The following is a 24,449-nucleotide window of genomic DNA, read 5'->3' on the forward strand; positions in this document are numbered from 1 at the left end:
ACAATATAGATTAAACCTACACATAATTTCTCTTGGCTCATTTGCTGCTTCACAGTGGTTGATCTGGACCGACATGTATCCAAAGTCAAACTGTGCTGAAGCTCTGAATTTGTCTGAAGGCTTTTCATTTCATCACCTGTTGTGTTTGCGTTGCTCAGCAGGTGCAAACGTCTGCATCTGACCATTAATATTACATTAGCACACTGAATCCTCATTGGCTATTCTCTCCTTTACTGGGCATCTTCACAGTTGTGCAAATATTCAGCTAATTAGAAGTCTTGACCCTAATTTTGTTTTCACTAAGAAGTCAGTTGATTTTGCCTTTAAAGAATCATAGAGATGCTAGTTGCTCTCTTTCTGAATGCAGGTTGTTGTGTTGTAAAAAGCCATAGCTGGTGCTCTCTGAAAGAATAAACATTTCTTATGTATTGTGTGACAATATGGAATAAGTGATTTAGTTAAACAGTCATTAACTTTTGAGCAATTAGACAAATGAGGACATATGGAAATCTGATAAACAGGAGCAGCATACATTTGTACTTGTTTTGTTATCAAAGCTGATTGTGCCTGAGTACAAGTACCTGGTTCTGTAGATCCTTTGTGGTTCCTGTACAGAAAACTATAAAACTTACATACCAAAATCTAGACTTGTCTACGTGGGGACACTGATGAGCTACACACCAGTCACGTTTCAATTATTCATACATCCCAACTAGTTATGGCATGTTGAAAGAAAATTACACTAACACTATCAAAATCATGTCACTTTCTATCCCATCAACCACACCAGTGTGCATAGCCAAAGTGTTTCCTTTGTTACTTTTGGAGTTACCAAAGCCACAAATTCAAATTCCATTAATAGAGGCTTTAATCATTCTTAGTTCAAAAAGTGCCACTTTTTACACTGTTATTTTTAGTAGAGATTTACCCCAGGCATATCCGGACTCTCTCTCTCTCTCTCTCTCTCTCTGTCTCTCAGTCTGGGGCATTTGCAGTCGTTTTCTGTGACCCGTAAGAGTTTCTATACTGCAGACATGTTTCCAGCTTCTGGAGGACCAATTTTATTTCCTCAAAGCAGGTTATCTGCAGGTTAATTACTGACTGAGCTTCTCTTTAAGATGCAGCCAAGAGTGTACAAATGGTGCGCAGCCTGGGCTTGTGTGTGTGTGTGTGTGTAATTGCTTATACACAGTATTTTTGGCAGTGTTGTTTAGCAGTGGCCCATGCATTACCACACACTTTTTAATTTTACCATTTTAATGCTAAATACCATATGTCAAGTATTCAGGTTGTACCCAGAATGCTGTTCTTGTCAGAGTGAAATAATAATGATAGTAATAACAATATAGTTGAATGAAAGTGAAACTGAATTGATTTTGAACTGAAGGATCATTGATAAGATAGAACAAGGCTGTTTTAGCTTTCTCTTCAGCTGAATGTGCTCCTTTCCTCATCATTTCACTCAACCCTTTCTGAAACGTCAGAGTTCAGGGTCAGCTACAGATCTGTAGCAGTGGAGCTCAAAAGGCATCTCTGATTGTGCGCCTGTTAATTTTGTCCATATATGTGCAGCAATACTAAGTGAAAAAGGTTTTGGGTAAAATGGACTAAATCAGGTTTTGTCTCATTCCTAACTAACAGCTTTGCCAATCTTCGTGGTGTATGACAAAAATGGCAAAATAAAATGGAGAGCAGAGACAGCATTGTCAAGTAGAAAAATGATTTTTTACGTTATGCCCGGCAGTGGCAAGATGTGAATACACGGCGCCACAAATCTCCCTCCAAAGGCACAGGTTGTGTTTAAAACTAATAATGTTGCCATATTTTAATTTGCAATTCAGTGATTTACTTAATAACAGAATAAACAAAAGCAGAAAAGTTTAAGATGTTTATGCTTAATCCAACACTATTACAGTAATAGTTCTGCTTTGTCACATCTTATTGCAATTAAAAATGAATTTTAAGAATTAAGAGTATATACTACAAGTTGAGATCATAGCAGGATTATTGTCCCCCAGTAATGTGGTGTTGTTAGATGAGACAGAGAGATAGAATCAGTGGGAACGAGAAGATTTAATTGTCTCAGTATTTTAAATGCTGCACATTTGGAAAGCTGTTTTGCAGCAGCCTAGTGTCATTTGCTCATGCAAGCTAAAGCAAAGATAATGAACGGAATGATACAATTCGACAAAGAATAAATAAAATAATATTAGAAATATTAGACCAGTCAAGGTTCAAGGTCAAATTCATGTTATGGTACAGTTAGTGAAATACTGAATAACCCCAAGTTTAATAAATGAAATAAAAGTAAATTATACCAAAAGCACACGAGAACAAGTAGTTTTCAATAATAACATTTAATTCAACATTCTTTTCTATTTTTATTTTATATAATCACCAAACAACAGGCTTGGCCAATGCAAATCAGCTAAAACCTTTAATTGAATGCAGATTGTGGCCTGTGTCTCCTTGGACTGGAAAATTGGTTAGGCAAAGAGCAGATGTGCTTCAGCATTGTAATCACAATGATGTGAAACAGTCAAACAGCCAATTTAATGCACATATATTTAAATTATGACAGCCAGAGCAAGACAGATGCCTTCTATCTCTGCTCTAATTATATCAGAGGAGCGCAGTGATTGTGTGTTAAAAAAACGTATTCACAGGGTGATCTTTGCACTTGGTGTTTTGCTGTGATATTCATTTGTTACACGACTTGGTTGAATACTTGGTTCTGATTGCCCAATCACAGCATTCTGCTATTTCTCTATAACAGATCGTTAATAAATATAACAGGCCGTTGCCATGGACGGAGTTGTGATCATAGACTCTGGCTGACCAATCAATACTTGTGTATTTAAACTACTTATATGAGCAGTCTGGATTGTTAATTTTGTAGACATTCACACATTGTTTAAGGAAATCCTTTTTTTCTCCATGTTTGGTACTTTATCGTCTTTATTCAGTTCTTATTTCAAATATTTTTCTTGCTGTATACTTTTGGATGTCACACTTTCCTGTATGCCCTTTTATTGTGCTCTCTCTCTGTCACTGATGACAGGCAGTATGAATGTGTGTGTATAGGCTATGTTTCGGTGGACTGTAGAAACTAAATTGCCCTTCGGGGGTAAATAGTGCTATCTATATCAGTAGGAAAAAAGCTTTTCTCAGTAGCGAGTACAGCTTGACACCACAGCAGTCAAAACAAAAGTAAAAGACGCTTCCATGCTACAGTAAGCACTTTTTCCCATGACTCAAAAATAAATGTTTGGGGGTTACTCATATGTCAGTATGTGAGACTATGAGTCTACGCTAATAGAAGTCCAAAGTTAGCTGACTGACTGTGGCTAACCTTTGCTTGACACCTTGTATTATCTTTGGACAAGCTACAATTTCGCACACTCATGGCCAGCTAAAAGTGAGAGAACTGCTCTTGGCAGTTTGATGTAATGGTAGTACTAGTCACAGCTTTTATTTTAAGTTTTATTATTTTAATACGTTACGCTAGCTAACTCGTATTGTTTTGTTAAGGCAGTTAAAGCATGTTACATTAGCTCGTTTTATTTTTTAGTTATTAAACTACAGTACCAGTCACAAGTATGGACACACTTTCTCATTCAAGTGAATGGGAAAGTGTGTCCAAACTAGGCCTACACGATATTGGAAAAAAACTGACATTGCAATATTTTTTGTCCTGCGATATATATTGCGATATGAAAAAAGACAAATTTTCACAAGATGACATAAATAGCTCTATTTGGAAATAATAAATCATTCTCGACTACTGAGGTGATTTTGTAGGGGAGTGCATTGACATAGAAAATAAAAATGAAAAAGTACTTGTTGAACTTTAATGCTTTACAAACAACAAAGCAAGTAAGCGGTGTGACTACTCTTCTTAAGTGTTTTTGAAAATGGAAATTAGGTAGAAATACACTGATTGACTGATATGACACCATTGTATTCGTATAATACTATCAATCCAGGCTAAAGTGAATGATATTAATAATGCATGCATGTTGCTTCCTCTAAATTTTAGGTTGCGGTCGACTAGCGGGGCCTGCTTTGGTTGTTTGATAAATTGATCAACATTGATTGTGATTGGTGGTTTGCTGTGCATGCAGAGCTGTATGTCACGCACTATCAACAAACTGTGCATCCAAGAACACTTAAATCAGTGTAAATTACGTTATATCAGACACAGACTTCTGTTGTAGATTAGTGTTACGTTTCCAGCGTCGCGGCTCTGAACCGTAACGTTAGTTGGGACAGACGCCTTGTTTCTTTAGGCTAACTTTATTAGCTTTAGCCTGGCTGGTAGCAGCTTTCTGCGGTGAAAAATGGCCGGGAGATGTCGTGATTACGTTCCATTAATCAGGTGATTTAGTTTGTCTTTGCAGCGTATATAAAGCACTGACTACTGTAGCTTCACTGTCCATGGAAAAGCATGTGCATCACTGTGTCAGCGGCAGCCGCTGCTTACGGTACTTTTCTGTTCAGGTTAGTAAGTCATGTCAACAACATCACCTGCATGTAAGAGATCAAGGCTATTTCACACTGGTGGATCTGTCAGACAACTCTGCTGATAAGAAAACATTATATAGGGCAAATGTACAGAGCTATATACAGTATACGTACCAACACAATCAGCCAGCCACCCACACAAATACAAACATGCGCACACACACACACATGCATGCATGCACACGTGCATGCTCACACACACATGCACGCATGCATGCACGCACACACTCACACACACACCTTATTCTGTATCCACTCTGCTGTGAGATGTTTGTACTCAAATCTTAAGTACCCAGCGGTGTTCCCACTGCTCCACCAGCATTATTAAACACGCACAAAACAGTTATTATACCCCCCTTCGCACACGTACACACACACACAAACAGAGGGAGAGGGAAAAAAAAATTTAATGGAGGCAGGAGGAGATTAATTGTGATTCATACAGGATGAAGGAGAGATTGTGCGTGTGGATGGGGCTGGGATAGAAAAAGGATGAATGGATAGCAGTTTATTGGGATCAATTGAAAAGAAAACCACTGCGGTGTAATTTTGAAGAATTGCGTTGCTTTAATCAAGATTAAATTTAAGTGTCAGCATTTTGAACGACAACCCAGCCATGAATATTAAAACCACTGCTTGAAGAAAAACATGATAGCATCTGTAATGCCATCTAAGGGTTTCTATAGTGTTTTGGAGCCTGGATTCGGGTGTACCACAAGCTTGGAGCCAGAAAAAAATAATTTGGGATCATTTTAGGGCACCTGGGCTTAAACAGATATATAGAAAATACACACACTCACACACACACCACGAACACTGTGCACATAGTAGATGTTCATCACATGCTCCATGTGTTATTATCAAGGTGTTAAGCCCAGTTCAGACCAAATATTTGCGACGGGTCTATTTAAAACTTGAGGTTTAAGGCTTTTTTGTAGCTGGATATCATTTGTATCTTCAGTGACTCTCTAGCTTTCTCGACCATATGCCGTCCTCGTGGGCACTCTTTGAGCCTCTGTCCAAAACTCTGACATTTCAACTAGTTGACAGTATGTAACTGACTTAACCAGCTGACTTCGCTATTGGATGTTGAAACTGGTGACCTCCCTCACGTTTATGTTGACGTTAACGTTAACCAGTCACTGTCGACTTGACAAGCTGAGCCACAGGCGCCACTACCAGCTGGCTTGAATCAAGCTGAGACGGGCCAGTTCAGACCGCTGCAACTTTTCTCTGCAACGTTCTAAAACGGTTTTGTCTCGTTGCAAATCTTTGGTCTGAACTGGGCTTTAAAGGCTGAAAACGCTTTGCTAGCCATTATATCACATCAGATATCCATAAGGTGGTTTGACATAAAAACAACTGATTTATTTACATACCCTACCCTATTCCAGTATCTCTCCTCCATCCACTTTGTTTTTAAAATAAGACATACTGTATATGTTGTGTGGAGGTGACAGAACAGGACGAAAATACCAGTTGACTGCAGAGAAGTCTGTTACAGTCTGGGATTCAGCTGTCGGGGATTGAAAGGAAACCAGACACTGCAGGTTTGCACATGACTGGCTACATGGTTCAGCCACAGAGACAGAGCATTGTTGGTCATGTGTCTTTGGTAGTGTGGTCTCATGTTATAACTTTCCCAAGCTTAACATCTATCTCTACTTGCCGTTTCTACTACTCTCTTTAATGTGTCAAATGTGACCGGCATGTCGTTGACTCATTTAATCTGATCCAGTTAGTGCCACCACAGTAATTGAATATTACATAAAGGAGGTGTTGAAGGTTTTTTTTTTTTTTTTTTTTTTTTTTATTCACTTATTCATTCATCACATATTCTTAGCTTTTATATGCTTAAAGGTCCCATGGCATGAAAATTTGACTTTATGAGTTTTGTAACATTAATCTGCGTTCCCCCAGCCTGCCTATGGTCCTCCAGTAGCTAGAAATGGCGATAGGTGTAAACCGAGCCCTGGGTATCCTGCTCTGCCTTTGAGAAAATGAAAGCTCAGATGGGCCAATCTGGAATCTTGCTCGGAGCAAGATTCCAGATCGCCCATCTGAGCTTTCATTTTCTCAATACAGTATTAGGGGACCACTAAGGCCTATATAAAAGCATCCAAAAAGCAGCATGTTATAAGACCTTTAAGGAATAAGTCCCATATGGTCTAGCGGTCAGGATTCCTGGTTTTCACTCATTCAAATTCAATTCACTCAGAGTTCAATTCCCGGTATGGGAATCAACATTAAGATAAGCTGAATTATAAGGATTGATTCAGGCTGGTAAAAGTTGTGAGTGGTTCCCTTCTTTGCTTATTAAAAACGGGGGAGGTGGCGCAGTGGATATTTTTCAGGGGTACCTGATTTCAGACAGAGGTAAACAATCTCATTTCTAGCTGGCTAAATTGACAGCTGTCACTGTTAGATATTATTAGCAACTAATGAAACTAACCTTAACTTGGACTCCAGCTGACTTTTTAATGTTTCAAGCTGACAAATTGTCGAGAAACAAGAACTCCTTAAGGGGGTCTTAAATAGGCACTTGATATTGTGCTAAAAATAGACAAACAGCATTGTTCATGAGCTAGTTAGTCTTAGAATTAGACGCACAATAAGGCCTGTTATTTTATTGTAACATAATCCTGTTAGGCTGTTTAGCTTACATACTTAGACAAGCAAGACGTTGCAAGAGTAAATATCTTTTTCGGATAAGGATTTACCAGTGTGTTTGGCAAATGTAACGGTATGTCAGGTAACAAGCTTGGCTTGGTTTCTAGTGTGTAAAATCCTCAAATTTATTAGAGCAGGCCAGAGCTGCAAACATTAGCCAAAGGTCTGATAGGCTGCAACAGTGACCTATCAATGATGACCCAACGTAATGATTGGTAATTGTCTGAAACCTCAATTTACTGCTCATTATAGGGTAAACTACTACGACTACTACTCTACTCTATGAAGAGCAGGGAAGCAGTAAACGAGGGAGTAATTCCAGACATTGCCATAGTCTGAAGCGTGCTTACACCTGAAAAACAACAGCTTGTTAGGAGTGTAAATGTAATAATGTAAAACCAACTGTAGAAAAAACTAACCATAGGATGCATTTTCTTTGCGAATAAGGAAGCACATGTTCACACCCAGCAGTTATTCATGACTGGAAAGACAAGTATACCAAAATTAACTCAACGTGATGTCAAAGTCAAACAAGTTAAAATGCTTTAGTGGACAGAGGAAGAATATTTGCAAGAGCCTGTGAATGGATGCACAAGAATACTGAAGTATTGAAGCAGAGAACAAAGAATAGTTGCACATGAATGAAGAGTTTTAGTGTAACTTACAGTCAGATTTGTTTCTTGCTTCGTCTTTACGTTTGATGTATACCTACTTGAAATAGAAGATTGTACGAAGCTCATGCTTTGTTACGGTGTTTTTCATCAAACATGTAGATGAGAGCCTTCAAAAATTGATTGGCCTTTTCCCATTAATCCATGTTGGCTTCAATGTTTATATAAGTAATTAAGGCATGGGCAAATTAGGTTCACCATACAGCGATGCAATTATAATTTTCTGCTTAACCTACACTGTTTTCTGTGCTTGTTGCAATTACAAAACAAACAGCAGACTTACTATATGTGTTTGTCTTCCCTGCTAGGATAAATACAATCTATGCTCCTGATTGGAGCCTGTTGTGTTAAGCTCTAGATTCATGTTTGAAACTACTTTGGTTGTTCATCCACAGCAGGGTAAGTTGGTGATAAGTTATCGGAAATTGTAGTTGGTTTAGCCTTTTTAGCAATGCAGCAATGCAGGTGTTATTATCTTAAAGCAAACCCTCAGGCCTCACCAAAGCAGATGTGTGCCTCATGTTCTTGATCCCCCTTACTGGTATAAAGTGTTGTTAAATGTGAACCTATAAGAGTTTGATGATTTACTTAGGAGAATTTTTCAAAGCGGCACTTAATGTGGTTATGTCCATCTTTTAACCTATGCCATTGTCAGACTAATTCACAAATACATATTAGTCTGGAACCTCTCCATTCATTTTTTTCCAGGGAGCGTTGTCAACGGTGCAGACCAAAATGTTTTTGGATGCAATTCAGTCAGGAGAGATGTTGCTGCAGATATGCAAACATTTATTTGTAAGATACAATTGCAACGTAAGGAAATACATAGAATTTTGGAGACTAGACTCCATCTTAGAAGGGGTATATATATATATATATATATATATATATATAGACAGACAGAATTTACGCTGAGCTACATTTAGATAGATAGATAGACCTATAACACCTGTGCTGCCCAAAAGGTGGTGTCTGTCTGTCTAAATCCATTTAAATGCAGCATACAAATAAAATGGCTAGAAAGGCCATTCCCATTCAAATTCCATTTTTATGTGTACCGTTTCCATGGCAACAGACTAACTTCTGCATACTTTCCCATATAAACTGGCAAGTCGCGGAGGCAAGGTTTTGCAGTTTCGGACACACGAGCAGTGGAGTAGTAACGTCACCATGACAACTAACAATAATTGCCATTTTGTTTTGTACTTACAGTTCAGTGGCCTTTCTATCAATTTTTTTCTATGGAATGCAGTAGGCTATAAGTTATTGAAAATTTATATATTTATAATTTATGTAAAGTATATATATTTACCCACTGTGGCTTTCCTTTAAAAGCTCACCACTCTAGTTACACCATAGAAATAAAATGGATTGAAAGGGAATTTGCATTCAAATTAACATAGCAGAATGCTCAAAGCTGCAGCCATTTTTATGTGTACCATTGCCATGGTAACGTATAAACTCCTGTATAAACCGACTTCCGGAAAGTTGTGGAGGTGAGGTTTTGCAGTAACGGACAAACGAGCAGTGGAGTAGAAACATTAAGAGGCAGTCTAGTTTGACTGCGTCAGCTAACAACTGTGCATGCCAAACAACATGTACTTTAAATTTAAATTCACTTATTGGTTTTCAATGCAGATATCACCAAATACGACAGGCTGGTCCAACAATTTCTCATTTCAGCATTTTTTTTTGTCAGCTGGCAGCAATACAGTATTGTCTCCTGTTTGGATGTAGGCGACTTCACCTCCACATTAGCTTTGTGCTTTTGACAGCGTCTGATGTCTTTTGATGCAGTCTTGAGTGTGAAGTGAATTTGAATGGGATTTGTACAAAGACTCGCCTGTCAGGGAGAGAATGATCCAGACTGACAGAGAGATGATTTGAGTCTTTCCCTTTCAAGTCAGCCCTTGAATCACAGACACACGCTTTAATTGATTCTTTCCCAAGTTCTCTGGCCACAGTGCTTGTCTGCTGACCTTAGCCTTCTAGACACAACAATTAGGCCAGAGCAAGACGTTACAGTATACTACACACTATACATTTTCAGAAACAGATGAACAAACACACTGTATACTTTACAAACATGTTAGGCTTCTCACACCAGAATACGTTTTTACAACAATACAACAAAACAAGTGTTTTAACAACTTTTAAACTGCTTCAAGACTGAGTAGGTCTGTGTGACATTAACATTTTCAACATTTTACATTTCACAAATCTCTATATTAAAATAGAGAAAAGAGTACAAAATCATTGTGCGTATGTAATATAGAGTGCAGAATCGACTGTAAACCAAAAAACTAGATTAATAACACAGATCAACCTCTCAGCTCTGACTTAGCTCTAATTAAATTAAAAAACAGGCCTTAAATTTGGCAAACTTGTTTCTGTTGGCAGCTGTCTGCCCTAATCCAGCTGGCATCTACCTTGATTAATTAGCATCCTTCAAATTATTTGAGTGGCATAAATGAAATCTGGTGCAGTCTATGCAGACAATTACAGTAATAGGCTTGTGTATCTGCGACAAGCCTAACGTGCATTGTCAATCCTGACACTTTGTAACAAAATAAGTCACCTCTGACTTGTTTTTATTCAAGTCCTTTATACTGGAAGTCACCGAGTGTGGGAATTCAAAGGAGAAATACATGTAGACTGCTTGATTAAGTGGACTGGCCTGCTTGTCCTCAGTGTATTGCCACAGGTCAGAAACCGATTTTTCTCTCAGTGTGGTGGCTCAGTGTGGGCGTATGAGCACAAAAGGTCTCTCACCAAGTAAGATGGGATGTTTGGTGTTTGATTCTTTTCCTTTACTTTTTTATCCCCCTCACTGATATAGTTACGTCGATTTGGATAGAATTGAGAAAAAGAGACAGACGGAGAGCCAGGGCGGAAATCAATTGGAAAATTCGAGCAACAGTGGTGCTCTGTGCATGTCTTTCGCCGTGCTTGCACTTGTCTTTTCAATGTGACTTTTGTGATCAGATGCGCCAGATCGGAACTCTGCTGTTTCTGCATATGCGACCAGCCTGATTGGATAGTGATTAGATATATTTCCGTGCGGATAACGTTATTCCAGCACAATAAGTGCATCCAAAATGGCACTTTGTGCAAGAGAAAGCCTTCTTCTTTTCTTCAATGCGAGTTGAAATATCAACAAAAAGTTGTATTAGTATTTCACTATAGCACATCTGATGCATGTAGGCATTGCACTGTGAAGTATTTTAGTTTTTTGTTTTTTTTAACATATCAGTTGGTGGACCAGACAAAATATGTATACATTCACACACTTAACACATGATATGAACACAAGAAATACAAATCTGCAGAATATTTGTGTGTGTGTGTGTGTGTGTGTGTGTGTGTGTGTGTGTGTGTTATAATTAATGTTGAAGCATAAATGAATAATGTGGGATTACTATTCCTTATTTCATGGACTATTCTGGATTTTTGAGGTAATGCATATATACTCATAATAATAAAAATTAAAAATTAAAAGGGGAAACCTCTAGCTTACCCAGTACAGTGTGCGCCCCATGTAGGCCAAGTCCTTGGCTGCAGTCTGGGTTCGAATCCGAACCCGCGCACCTTTGCTGCATGTTGTCCCCCCCCCTCTCTCTCCCCTTTCCTGTCTTCAAGCTATCCTGTCAATTAAAGCCTATAAAAAGAATCATTAAAATAAAAAAAAAATAAAACATTTGAATTCGGATTTGTACAGTGATTACCATAGCAACGATCAAAGCTTTGAAGCTTCGAAGCCATAAAAAAAACCCGACATCAACATGTTTTTATTTTTTTATTTTTTTTTTTTACAAAAGTTAAGAATTATTTTTAAACAAGACTGAAAGTCAACTTTTGCCTAGGGTCATGAGCTGTCTTGAGTCTTTCCTCCCCAGTGCACCTGAGAGCTGTACCCTGGTTCAGCAATTCTCCATATCAGAGTGCATGGCTGCCGCTGCTACCGTAGATATGATAAGCCAGTCTAGCAAGACTGTCTGGATGTTTCTGCCCCGCCGGTTTCAAAATACATTGTGAAACTGAAATGAGATGTGCTCACTCTGCATAGCCTACTATCAATCTGTTGGATTTCTGATTGAGTTCTCTCGCATATCTGCAATATGTAGAACATTACTGAACACAGCTGTGTGTGTGGAATCCAAGCTTTATATGAGTTCATCATTCTGCAGTAGTGCAAACATTTGACATGTATGATCTTTACAGATTTGAAACACATCTCCACCTTTGTTAACTCCGTCAGATGATTTGCAACTAGATATGCTGCCCACACTAACATAGATGAATCTCAGACACTATTGTGATATGTGAAAATATCTTGCTTCCACACATCAGTGTCCACACTATAACTCCAAAAAACAGGAGAGCAACTAACTCATTTTTTCCTCCTCCTCTCTCAGCCCGGTTACTCTGCAGCAGGTTAAACATTTGTTCTGTAGCCGCCTACTCTCCATGATTATTCATATTGTGTTTCATTAAAACTGAACGCACATTTTGTTTCTGCAGTGTCAGACAACTGCACTAAATATTTGATTGTGGCTGATAAATGTTACACAATCTCCTTGCCCTGAGCTGTTTGCAAGGTGTGGGTAGCCATTGATGTCAAGTGAGGTGGACAGAAATCCCTGGAGGGACAAGGGGAGGGCAAAATAGCGGCATCAGAAGTTTTGTATTGGAACACTATTACATTTAATGTGCACACACAATCATAAGGCAGAGCTTAAAAACTTGCATTAATTCATAAGAAATTCAATTCAATTCAATTCAATTCAATTTTTATTTATAGTATCAAATCATAACAAAAGTTATCTCGAGACACTTTACAGATAGAGATAAATTGAAGTAAAGGTTCTGTGGGTGGAAGAAAGTAAAGGCCTGTCCCCCTGATTGTTGAAGACAAGAAAGGTAATTGCCATGTCATATGAGTACAACAGCTTGAATAACTACAAAAATAATAATTTAATAGCAAATTGAGAATAAAATATGTAAAATAATACGTAAACCTATATTTTTACATTCACACTCTATAAGGTGTAATGTGCTTGACAAGACTAACAAAGTTGGCAATTTAATTTGGTAATTCTGTGCTGTACTTTGAGCAATGTTGGCTACAACATGAATTCTGAACTTGTACTGATTAAATAACTGTTCCTGTACCAGATCCAGCTGGCTGTTATCGTGTTGTGTCATATCCCCCTCCTGCTGATTTCCACCTGCTTTGGAGGATGTGCTTGGGGATTTTACTTCCTCTGGTAACCATACTTGTTTTCTAACCAAACAGCCTAATTCAGAAAATATAGTATTGTTAAGCTTGGATATAATGTTAGGATGTGTTGATTATTACGCCTTGGGAAATTACTTACTAACAAGGTACAACAACTGCAAGAAAAAAACACTGCAGGACATGATGCAATAACAAAAACAACCAACTTGGTTGTATAGCACAACCAAGCTGAAGTTAATGTCCTAGGTGAAAAGCTTGCACAGACATGTCTTGTCTGATATTGTATGTACAGTATGTGTTGTACTGATATGTTTTGGTCTTGTGCTCTGTTTCTTATTGACTTGTAAAGCTCATCATGATGCTTGCTTAAGAAAGAAAATATAAATTAACTTTACTAACAGAACCTGCTTTACTCTAGCAAACCTGTTGGATCCTCTCTGCACTCTGCACAACATGTGAGACCAGCTACTTCCATTCACAGATTTATAAATCTCTAAATCTATAAAAAATCTTTTTAGATTTGATCAGTTTAGATTTTTCATTATTTATTTTGGTAACAGGATTTGGCCTGGTATTAGAATAGTATCTGGTCTGTTACTATGTGATCATAACCTGCCTAAAACGCATGCAGTAATACAGTCCTACAATTAATCCTCCCTTTATGAATGTTACAATGTTCAGTTTTTATTGAACCTGAAACAAATGAGAGAAGTGTTGACTCAACTAATGATCACTTGGGATGTTGTAGTTTGTGTTGCTGTTGTTTTGTATTGCTTTATGCTGAGAGGTGTTCCTAATTTTTAGTCATTGCCATAAATAAGGTGGACAAAATAGAAAGGCCTCTACAATCAGAGCTGTATACATTGAATGAAATTAAAGTACTTGCAGTGGTTATTTGAAAAACATGTTTCTGACAATTGGATAATATTAAACGCTGCATATTTCTGGATCCCTAGAAAACACAGAACTGCACTGGTGAAGTACAAAGTCAGACGCTCACAGGTTTTGACCCATAACTGTGCTTGCACGAATGTTTCGCTATGAACTTGACTTCCCCGAGGTGGGAGGAGAGGCATTGTAGGGGGTGTGTCAGCCATCATCAAGCATCGCAGTGGACCTTTTTTTTAAATCCATTCATCCTTTTATAACTGGATGTGACATTGCACCACGTGCCTGCTTATATCAGGCCAGTGGCACCAGTGTTCTGTGCAACCACAGTTGGTGCAGGTACATCCTCATAGAACCTACAAAATAATATTTGAAGATTGTTTTATTGATAAGTTAATAAATTGATAACACAGAAAGGACCAGGGCAAATAGTTAAAGGTAGGAACTATAGTAGGTGAACAAATGAATGATGCACCCTTCACCCCTTGACCATTGTCTGATCATGGTATTGTAAAAAACAAACATTTAATGGAAATATTTGTGTACCATTATAGTGTAGTGTACTTTGAGCAATTAGTGTTGATTGGATGTTGTCTTTTTACACTTACGGTACACCACAATCATAACATAAATATGTACATATGTATTTATTTTCTGCCTGTTTTTTTGCCTTCCCCTTTTTTTGTGCACTTCTGTACACTTCCTTGACTTGTTGATGTCATCAGACTGGGACGACCCGGGGTGGACTGCTACTGTCAGCATGAGAGCGGAGCAGCGGTTCTTCAACTGCAGTTCCTCATCAATGAGGTAAGCCAGACTCCATTACAATGCTTTTGTAAAGCTGTGATTTTTAAAGCTGCCCTCGTCACACTTTGGAGGCCTGAAGTCACTATCATAGCCACATGTTACCAGCAACCTGTTCACTCCTTGGAACCAAATGTCTTTGTCTTGAGACACCCTGGTGGGGATTTTAAATGTAGCTGCTTATTAGAAGGAAGAACTAAGTTGAATGGGACACATTGGCTAGAAATCAAGAATACTGACAAACAAAATTGTCTAACCACTAAGTTACTGTATATCAGTAGAAAAGATCTCAGTTCACCTTTAGAAATCACTTTGTGTGTGGGGAAAAAAAAAGAGATGAAGATCAGAAAACAATAATCTTGAAAACAGGAGCTTATTGGAACACCTTGGATCATTTTGTGATTGCATGAATGATAAATTAAATTTCACACCATGACCTGTTGGGTTTGTTTTCAAATTCAGTGGATTGTCTTTTCAATAGCCTATGGAGTCAAATGTAATAGTTTGACAAAAATGTAAATGTTTTATATGTTCCATGTGGAGGTTCTGGTGTACCTGTGCTAGGGAGAACGGCATATAATAATGACCTATTTAGAATAGAGGATCATGACCATATTGAATATAATCATGAACATTACATGTTTTCCTCTTTGTCATTAAAACCCTTTCCCCTCACAGCTCCTCTTACTACTAACAGACCAGTACTGTGTGGATTGACACATGGCAGTGCTGTGCGTCAGCTAGTTGATTTTATGACTTAAACAGCAACAGTTTGCTGTGGTTTGATGCCATATTTTGTTTTACTAAGAAAATACTGTAGATGCATTACAGAAAAAAGGGCCCTCTTATAAGTTAAAGAGCAGGAGCCAAGTCACACGGGTTTGGAGCACAAAGCTGTCTCTCTCTTTGTGTCTCTCTTTCTTGTTTGTCCTTTATGCTGCTGTAATCTATGCACTTTTCATGCCTCTTTGTTTTTTTTTCTTTGCCATCTATTTTTCTTTTCAAGCCCACTGGCTCTTTGAGTCCACTTCTCCATCACTCGTACTTGTGATATGTCTGAGGCAAATGGCAGTTGATGGGCCTGAAGAGGGGTGTGAGTGTGCTAGTGTGACAGGTATTGACTTTGTATGTGTGTATGAGTATGTGTGTGGGTCTAAGTATGTGTGTAAGCACCCAGATGTTTGTGTAAGAGGATCTGAACATGTCGTGGGCAGGCATGTTACAACAGAATTTGGGACTCAAGTGTGTCTTGTTTAATTGGTGGGTTTGTAAAGTGTGTGTGTGTGTGTGTGTGTGTGTGTGTGTGTGTGTGTGTGTGTGTGTGTGTGTTAGAGTGTTACATGTGTGCAAACTTCCCAATGGTCTCTCTTATATTAACAGGCATACAGTGACTTCTGTAGGTCTTCTCATCTTTTGCCAGAGTGACTAATAGCAGTGCTGTATGTCAATGCCCTCTCTTGGATTCAGTGTGTGGGTAGTCGGCCGCCCTGCTAATGGTTGTGCATATTCAGACCGGCCTCTTGACTTTCACTAAGGTGTAATAGCTTATTCCTATTAGATGCATGAACCCAGAAAAGGGGCCACATCTTGCAGGTGTCTGTGAACGAAGAGCTTGTGCAACTATTAGGGATGTATATCTTGTCTATATATATATATATATATATATATCTGTATATCTATGACAAACAGAAGTCACAGAATGCAACACATCTAGTTGTCAGTTGTTTTACCATGTCATTCTCGAAATCCTCTCCCTCTTGTTATTTTATGAGGCAAACTATTATATTTTTCTGTCACTGTGTCGGTGGAAGGTATGAATAAGTTAATTAATGTGTTTGTTTACCTATTCTGAATTCATTATTTTGCTTGATGAATAATACATCTAAAGAGGCTGAGGTTGCTGCTGAGTGTTGGTAGGGGGAAAGGAAAAGGTGAGAAGAGAGGATTGTTGTGCCGTTCTGACGGCTGGATTGAAGGAGGGGTCCGCAGGAGTATGTAGGTTTGTTTCTAAACAAACACACATAGTCTTGTATTTAGTGTTAAATGCATTTCCTTAAAACAAATGTAAGTCTCCAGAAAGGATGAGGTACATACAAACAGAGACTGGTATTGGGAATTTATTGTAGGAACATTGCCATTCCTCTGAACTGGTATGTTGATTAATGTTTTTTAACAATGGCAGAGAAATAAGGTGCAGCAGAAACTTTGTTATTAAAGGGGTGATAGAATGATTATATAGGGTATTTCACACTGTTCCTTAAGGTCTCCTAATAGGGTATGTAACATTGGTTGGGCTGAACATTTCCCGCTTGCTATTTTATGGGCCCTTAACTACCCTGTGAATATTGCCCTATTTGTAACAAGAGCTTTTCTTCCAAATATGGTATGCTCATGAATATTTAGATGAGCTGACCAGTGATTGGTTGAGCAACCACTCACACATACATCGGAGTTCGAGACAGTGCAATGTTATAAATTGTTTGTCTGCTATTTCGTTATTAAATTCACTTCTGAGACTTTTTTATGCGAGAAATCAACTATATGAAGCTCAAATATGGGCCGTTTTACAAAAACTGATGGCTAATTGCAAAGCCGGCGGAGCTGGCCGGCTGCCGGCATAACTATAGTATATTTACAGTTTGAATTTCGTCACACCAGTTATATTCCAAGGTCTTATAAAGCTAACAGTTGTTTCTGATTTAAATTTAATGCATTTTTGTGAATATAAGAGGTTTCGTTAGCTGCTAGTGTCCCTTTAATCTTATGGGTAAAGCTTGCTGCTAGTTAGCTACACTTTCGGCATAACTAGAGTATATTTACAGTTAGAATTTTGTCACGCCACTTATATTACAGCTACCCCAAGGTCTTATAACGCTGCTACCCCAAGGTCTTATAACGCTAACAGTTGTGTCCGATTTCAATTTAATGCATTATTGTGAATATGGGGGGGTTTCGTTAGCTGCTAGTATCCCTTCAATCTTATGGGTAAAGCTTGCTGCTAGTTACCTACACACACAGATACCCTAACACTTTTGTCCAATTTCAATGTAATGCATTTTTGTGAATTTCAGAGGTCCAGGAGGAGGCTAGCTAGCTCTCATGGATAGAGCTCCAACCAGCGACGGGCTCTATCAATGAGACTCACAGACAAGAGGCGTTTCTTTCCCCGATCGTTTGTTTAAATAACTCAACACACATATCCATTATAAGATTAACTGGAACCTGTGGTAAGAGATTGCGGGCGTAACAAGCTCGCTGACCGCGCTCTCATTCACACACACCGGCCATTTAGCAGGAAGAGGGGAGCTGCAGGCCCTAGAGCTCTGTCAGGGCAGTGGCGTTTGGTAGTCCAGTAACCCAGAAACGGTGACTTTGCGCTTGTATCGAGCACCGCGGGCTGCCGGCGGTGATGGAGCTCCATCTATCTCACAGCAGGCTGGGGTCTGTGAAGGAAGGCAGGCCAGGCGGCGAGGCAGTAACCCAGGCAGCACCGGTCACTGAATTACGACACACAGTCAGACAAAATTTGCAATTAGCCATCAATTTTCGTAAAAGGCCCATATTTGACCTCTACATAGTTGATTTCTCGCATAAAAAAGTCTCAGAAGTGAATTTAGTGATAAAATAGCAGATGAACAGTGTATACAATTTCTGAGATTTGCGCGAACTATTCAGAAGACTACCTGATCTCAGATCAGTGGTTTAGCCTATGTAAATGTTGAGGCGTGACAAAGGTAGAGACTTGAGGAGTTGATGTCAACTTTTAGTTTTGTTCAGATTCACCCGTTTTCAGAGGCAGTTTCAAATTGTGAGATTTGCAAAGGAAAGAGGTGTCAATGGGATTTTGAGGTTGTATGTATGTCCTATTTACCCTCCAAACTGTCGTTATTCAACTATGACAAGGTAAAATCGGTTTTGCATTCTATCACCCCTTTAAAGCCCCATTTCCTCCTAAATCCTTTGTTGGGAAGTTGTCTAATATTTAGCATTAAATCGTATTTCCTCTGTGTCAAAGGACAAAGAGGAGTAGCAGGAGAAGGACAGATGGAACAGATGCTAACACATCCAGGCGGTCCGACACACACATGCACACCTCATTAGCCCTTGACATGACCCGAAATGACCTGAGATTGGGGAACTAAAATAGCTCACTGCAGCTGATAAACCAACACTAAGCAAAGTAATTTTAACTGCTGATGTTTTAATGAAATGTTCAGGTATGTTTTGATTTATTTAGGGTGGTGATGGCGCAGTGGATATGATACATGGCTTTGGTGTGGGAGACCTGGGTTCAATTCCCACTATGATACATCAACCAATGAGTCCCTGAGCAAGACTCTTAACCATAGTTCCTCCAGAGGTGTGTTAACTCTGACATATATATATAGCAATTGGAAGTTGCTTTGGATAAAAGCGTCAGCTAAATGACATGTTATGTTTTAAGTGCTGTTATTTATATCAAATCTACAACACACAGTGTGGTATGTAATAAAAGCTGTCAGGCAGATCTTGTACCCTGCCTGCACTATATACTTTTTCAACTTTGGAGAACTTTAAGTTTTATGCAACACCTCAGTGAGTTCTTTTAAAAGAAATAACTGGCTTGGTATCAGGCCACACATACTGGCTGACGTGTTGACTTCACTGACCAATAATAGATCCTCTGATGCACACAGTGTGTAATGAGTGTGTATACAGTGATTCCATTGACTAAATCTATACAGAAGTACAAAAATATAAAAATGTTCACTTTGTAGGGTTTAAGAACATCCACTTTTGTTACAAATATGAAATTCCTCTCTTTTATATAGGTATTAATTGTAGATATATATAAGGGAAACAATCAGTTAACTAGACTATTAATCCTTCATTATCTGAACATAAATACACACAAACGCTCTTAAAGCCATCTTCTTGATTTTTTTTCGTCATGCAATTTTCCCTACTGATTGTCATTTTACTCATGCTGTGTACATGTGCTTGGTCACCTTGCCTGTGTTGCCATCGAGACATCAAGATAATTATACCATAATGGAGTTGTGGACCTGGCTGTCACCTTGTCTGCCTTTCTTGTTCTCTTTTATCCCCTTCTGGTATGATTTCTTAATTAGCTGCTTCTCCACCTCCTCTCACTCCCTTGATTGAAAGAAACAAACTCCATCAGCATAGCAAATAATCTTCAAAAATATCATTCGATAACTGTAGAATGAAATTAAATATTAATAGTTCAAATTACCTTTATTTGAGGATGCTGTTTAAGGATCTGGGTAAAATGGAGCAGAAATGAATGAGATCATATACATTCCAGCAAAATAAATATGTAATATATATTACATGACAAGATTGCAGTGAAAGAAAAAATTTGACATGGCTAAAGAGAAGCACGTCCTTTTTTATGCATGGAGAGGGGGTGTGGGTTGGGGGGAACAAGATAGAAGGCAGTGGGCAGAAAATGCTCAAATGATTATTTTGTTCATTTCTTTCTTGTTGAATTAAATTAGGAAGATCAGATATGTTTGTTTTAAGTGAGATGCAAGAGTCACAGGTGGCACTGAAAAGTAGAGGTCATTCATTCATAGAACTTGGATAGGGGTTAGGTAAAGGGAGGAATTAGTCACAGATGAAGAGTTTTTACCAGCCAATGCTAAATTCTTTTACTGTGTGACTGTGTGCTGGATGCAGAAAAAAAACAAACAGATGGGGATGTTGAAATTGCTTCCACACACGTACATACTGATGTATGAGAACGCCCAATTTATTGTACAGTCAAGTGTTCATTCAGTTTTATCTTTGCTCTTAACTTATTTTTATTGATCTTAAAATAAATGGAAGATTATGTAACACACATCTTTGCTTCAGTGAGTGGGGGGAACACATTCACCAATATGGAAATCATAGGGGAGAATGTTTTCATCCTAACTTGCACTGTACAGTCTTTAATCCCACGATTAAGTTTGTAATCTAAAGCTAATTCTCCCTGGGCTCCGGTCTGAGCAGCGACGCCCTGGGATCAAAGCCCTACTGGGAATTTCACTGCAATTACAATTCTTACAACTAGGAAACCAGCTGATATCAATTTGAAAATAATGTTCCGCTCACATTTGACATCCATTTTTCTCTGATGTCCATATGATTTTGCACCGAGGAGTACATGCAATGATGTATTTCAACACACTGTATCTACAAGTAAAACAGTTGTCTTCAATAGTCTCTGATTAGAGTTAATTATAATGTCTATGTAAAAATGCCTGCCATACTATATTAGTTTTACACAAAATAATGCTTTATAGGAGGCAGGTTCCATGGATTTGTGTTTGTTTAAATGCATATAATAATGCCATTTGTTGATCATGAAACCCCTTTTGTATGTTTGTTGTTTTCTTTTCATAATTTGGGTAAACTAACCCTTTAAATGTTAGGCCAAACATCTTTTAATTTCTTAAAAAGATAGCTGGCTTGATAAAGTTGTATACATTTTACACATACAAGGGTTGGTTTTAGCTGCATTATAAATACACTGGACACTGGATTATATGTATTATATATTATATATATATAATTTTTTTCGACATTGACTTTATCTTAAATTTACGTTTATTGTCAAATGCACACGTCTCTCCTTTAACAGTTTTAAACATACAGTGAATCTCCTCATTGTGTCCAAGTACAACTGCAGTTACTAATATTGAAGATGTTTACATTGCATTTAGAGCTGAGTTTAATAGCTTGAAACCTTTCAGAACAGTAAAGGGGCTGAATAAGCAAATGCACCACGTCAGTTATCTCAACAGATCAGGATGCAGTGCACTGACAAGATGTTTAGGAGAATCAGAGAAGCGTTTCTTTAATGGTGCTTAGTGCTCTCTGCACTAATACATTTTAAATTCAAGAAAACATGATCTGTTAGCCGACCTTCTGGGAAATAAAGAAAATAATTAGTTGAGGGAAAGCTTTTTTTTTTTGTTCTTACATGTGTACTTGAGAGCCACTGTACTTACTTTATGTTACTCGTGTGCACAAGTAGATTGTTTGGATCTTCAGCTCTTCTGTGTTGGGTGCTTACAGCTGGAATCCACTGTGTTTTAGCACTTTGTGTTCAGTCTAATCAACCAGGACTACAGAACTTGGGTTAATTCAAAAAGTCAAGGTGTCCTCTGTGTCCCTATAATGAATCAGTACTGATATTCATTTTCTTGACCTTCAGGGGGCGCTGGTCACAGCCTGTGCAGATGACACGCTTCACTTGTGGAATCTCCGTCAGAGGCGGCCAGCTGTCCTTCATTCACTCAAATTCAACAGAGAGAGGTAAGCATAAATTCCACTAGATTCAAATAGCTTACACACACACACACACACACACACACACACACACAGAGGAAGACATTAAATCAGTCGAATCTGGAAGACAGTGAAGCAGAGTGTTGACAGGACAAGGGCAGCTCCTCTGTCCTGCCTCTGATCCTTTTTCACCCTGTCTGACAAAGCCGAGGAGGATGTGCTGGCTTGAAGCGTTCTCTTCTGTCTCAGCTGGCGACCCCTTCTGCCTTCTGAGGTACCCCCACTAACACCACCAGAGGCTGTGAGAGCTGACTTCCCAGTGGTTATTAGTCAGATTAATCCATCTCCTTTGACATGTTGCCACCTAAATCCTTGAGACACATACTTTTCATTTTCACTTGGTTGCTACAAACTGGCATTAGCAGAGATTGTTGGTGGAATCTTTTAAGAAGATATTGTAATGGCAAATAATGAGTTGAGTTGAATCTAAATTGGATCATTATAGGTCGAATGAACGACATCCGCAAAGGTGTTTGTAATGCCAGGAGCCATGTCGTGGATTTACTTTATTGTTGGGGTTTTGCAGATATGGATGTCCTCCAGAAGTGAGACGGAGAAATCCTTTCTTGAATCCTTACATTGTCTCCAACTGGACCACATTTCATTAATTCTGAGCCCCTTCTACCTACCTCCACCTTAAAGCAGACATGGTATCTTCCATGTCTCTCTTTCTGGATCTCAATGTCATACTTCATCATCCTCTGGATGAAGGGGCACTACCACACCCTCAGCCAGCTGCTTATTTCAGTCAATCAGCCGTCTCACTCCCTGCTTTGTCTAAGTCCATCAGCAGCAGGCTGTGGGATGTGCTGGTAAGCAAGGGCTTGGTTCTTTGCTTTTTTTTTTTCCAGCAGAGACCTCCCGGCTTTCCACCATTAAACTTTAATGGCGAACAATGGCCTTCAGATGCTAATGCTTAACGTTTTGGAAACGTCGTCCTCTCTTTCTTCCCTGGGAAATCCTCTGGGGCCTCTGGCTGTCCACAGAAGTAACTCAGTTGATAAAATCAATGCCTTTGGCTGTCCCAAATGGTGCATTCTTCTCAATGTCCTGCCTGAGCATTCTTAGAAAACAGGGTCAATCTGGAGGTGGCCACTGCAGTTGTTTAATTAACCAGAGTAGAGATGCACCGATTGACCGGCCGGTGACCGGAATTGGGCGATTTTCACGTCGTCGGCCATGACCGGCGACCGGCAGGTCAGTCTGACATTTTAGTTTTTTTAGTTGGATATTGGAAATGGTTCTTCCGTTTTTAGATGTGTGTGAATTTCCCACACCAGGAGTAATTTATATAGTTCAATTTTTTAGTGATTGATTATCTATTCAAAAAATGTTCTATGTTTTATGCAAAATGTTCTATTAAAGAAAAGATAGAAAATAAATATTTGTGTGTGCTGTAAAGTGGTTCGAAAATATGAAATCGGAATTGCCTAAATTCGGTATCGGCAGTTCAAATTCAATGAAAAATCGGAAATCAGAATTGGCCTAGAAAGTTGTAATCGGTGCATCTCTAATCCAGAGCACACATGCACAATCCACTTTGTCTGTCCACTGGGCAAAATAGCAAGCTCTTGTAGGAGAACTGTGTAATAACAGGGGCAGTAAGTGTATACGTTTGCAAAAGAAAAAAACCTTTTACATTGTATCTGCCCTAGTTCTAGGTGGAGCCTTCTCACTTGCTTCTGGGTTAGTGTTAGGGTTCCTATTGTTTCAGGTATTCAAGCAACAATTTATTGAACTGCCAGATTTTTGAACGGGGTTCGGCCATTTGTTCAGGGTGAAAACGACATCCTTGTCATAAAGTAAACAAGCCAAGTTAGCCCTCCGAGTTAATGTGTGCTAACCACTGTAGCCAAGGGTAATAAAATAAACGCACGGATGCTCTGTAATGTGAACCAGTGTGAACCCAGATGGCCAACATACTTTTATTAACTCACATATTGACAATGGCAGTGCATAACGCTACAGCTTAATTTCTTCAGTTTTTACCCTTCATAATAAAAACCCAACTTACTTAAATTAACTCAGAGTATTTCCCTAAGAGGCAGCCCAATAAAATAGCTCACACTACGCTAATGCCAGGGGCGGATCTACAGGGGGGCAGTTGACCCCCCCCCCCCACTGTAGGGCCTTGCCCCCCCGGCTGCCCCTCTAACTTTGGTGTTCAAGAAACTGTGCTTGTAAAAACAAACTGCCACTATGTCCACAAGCTTCTTAAAACGTTGAAACAAACAATTTATTTATATCAATTAATAATAAATAATAATTGTAGATGTAATATTAGCCTCTTGCCCCTCAAATACTTAGCTACGTCC

General features: G+C 38.8%; 1 protein-coding gene across 1 annotated transcript in view; it reads left to right on the forward strand.

Annotated features, from left to right (window-relative positions):
- Positions 1-24,449, forward strand: part of stxbp5l (syntaxin binding protein 5L) — a 147,623-nt gene that overhangs the window by 46,677 nt on the left and 76,497 nt on the right. The window contains exons 3-4 of the mRNA XM_028591114.1: positions 14,718-14,799; positions 22,001-22,101. Coding sequence (XP_028446915.1) covers positions 14,718-14,799; positions 22,001-22,101 — 183 coding nt within the window. The remainder of the gene's footprint in view (positions 1-14,717; positions 14,800-22,000; positions 22,102-24,449) is intronic.

This window comes from Perca flavescens, chromosome 11 (assembly GCF_004354835.1).
Source record: "Perca flavescens isolate YP-PL-M2 chromosome 11, PFLA_1.0, whole genome shotgun sequence".
In the NCBI taxonomy this organism is placed as follows: Eukaryota; Metazoa; Chordata; class Actinopteri; order Perciformes; family Percidae; genus Perca; species Perca flavescens.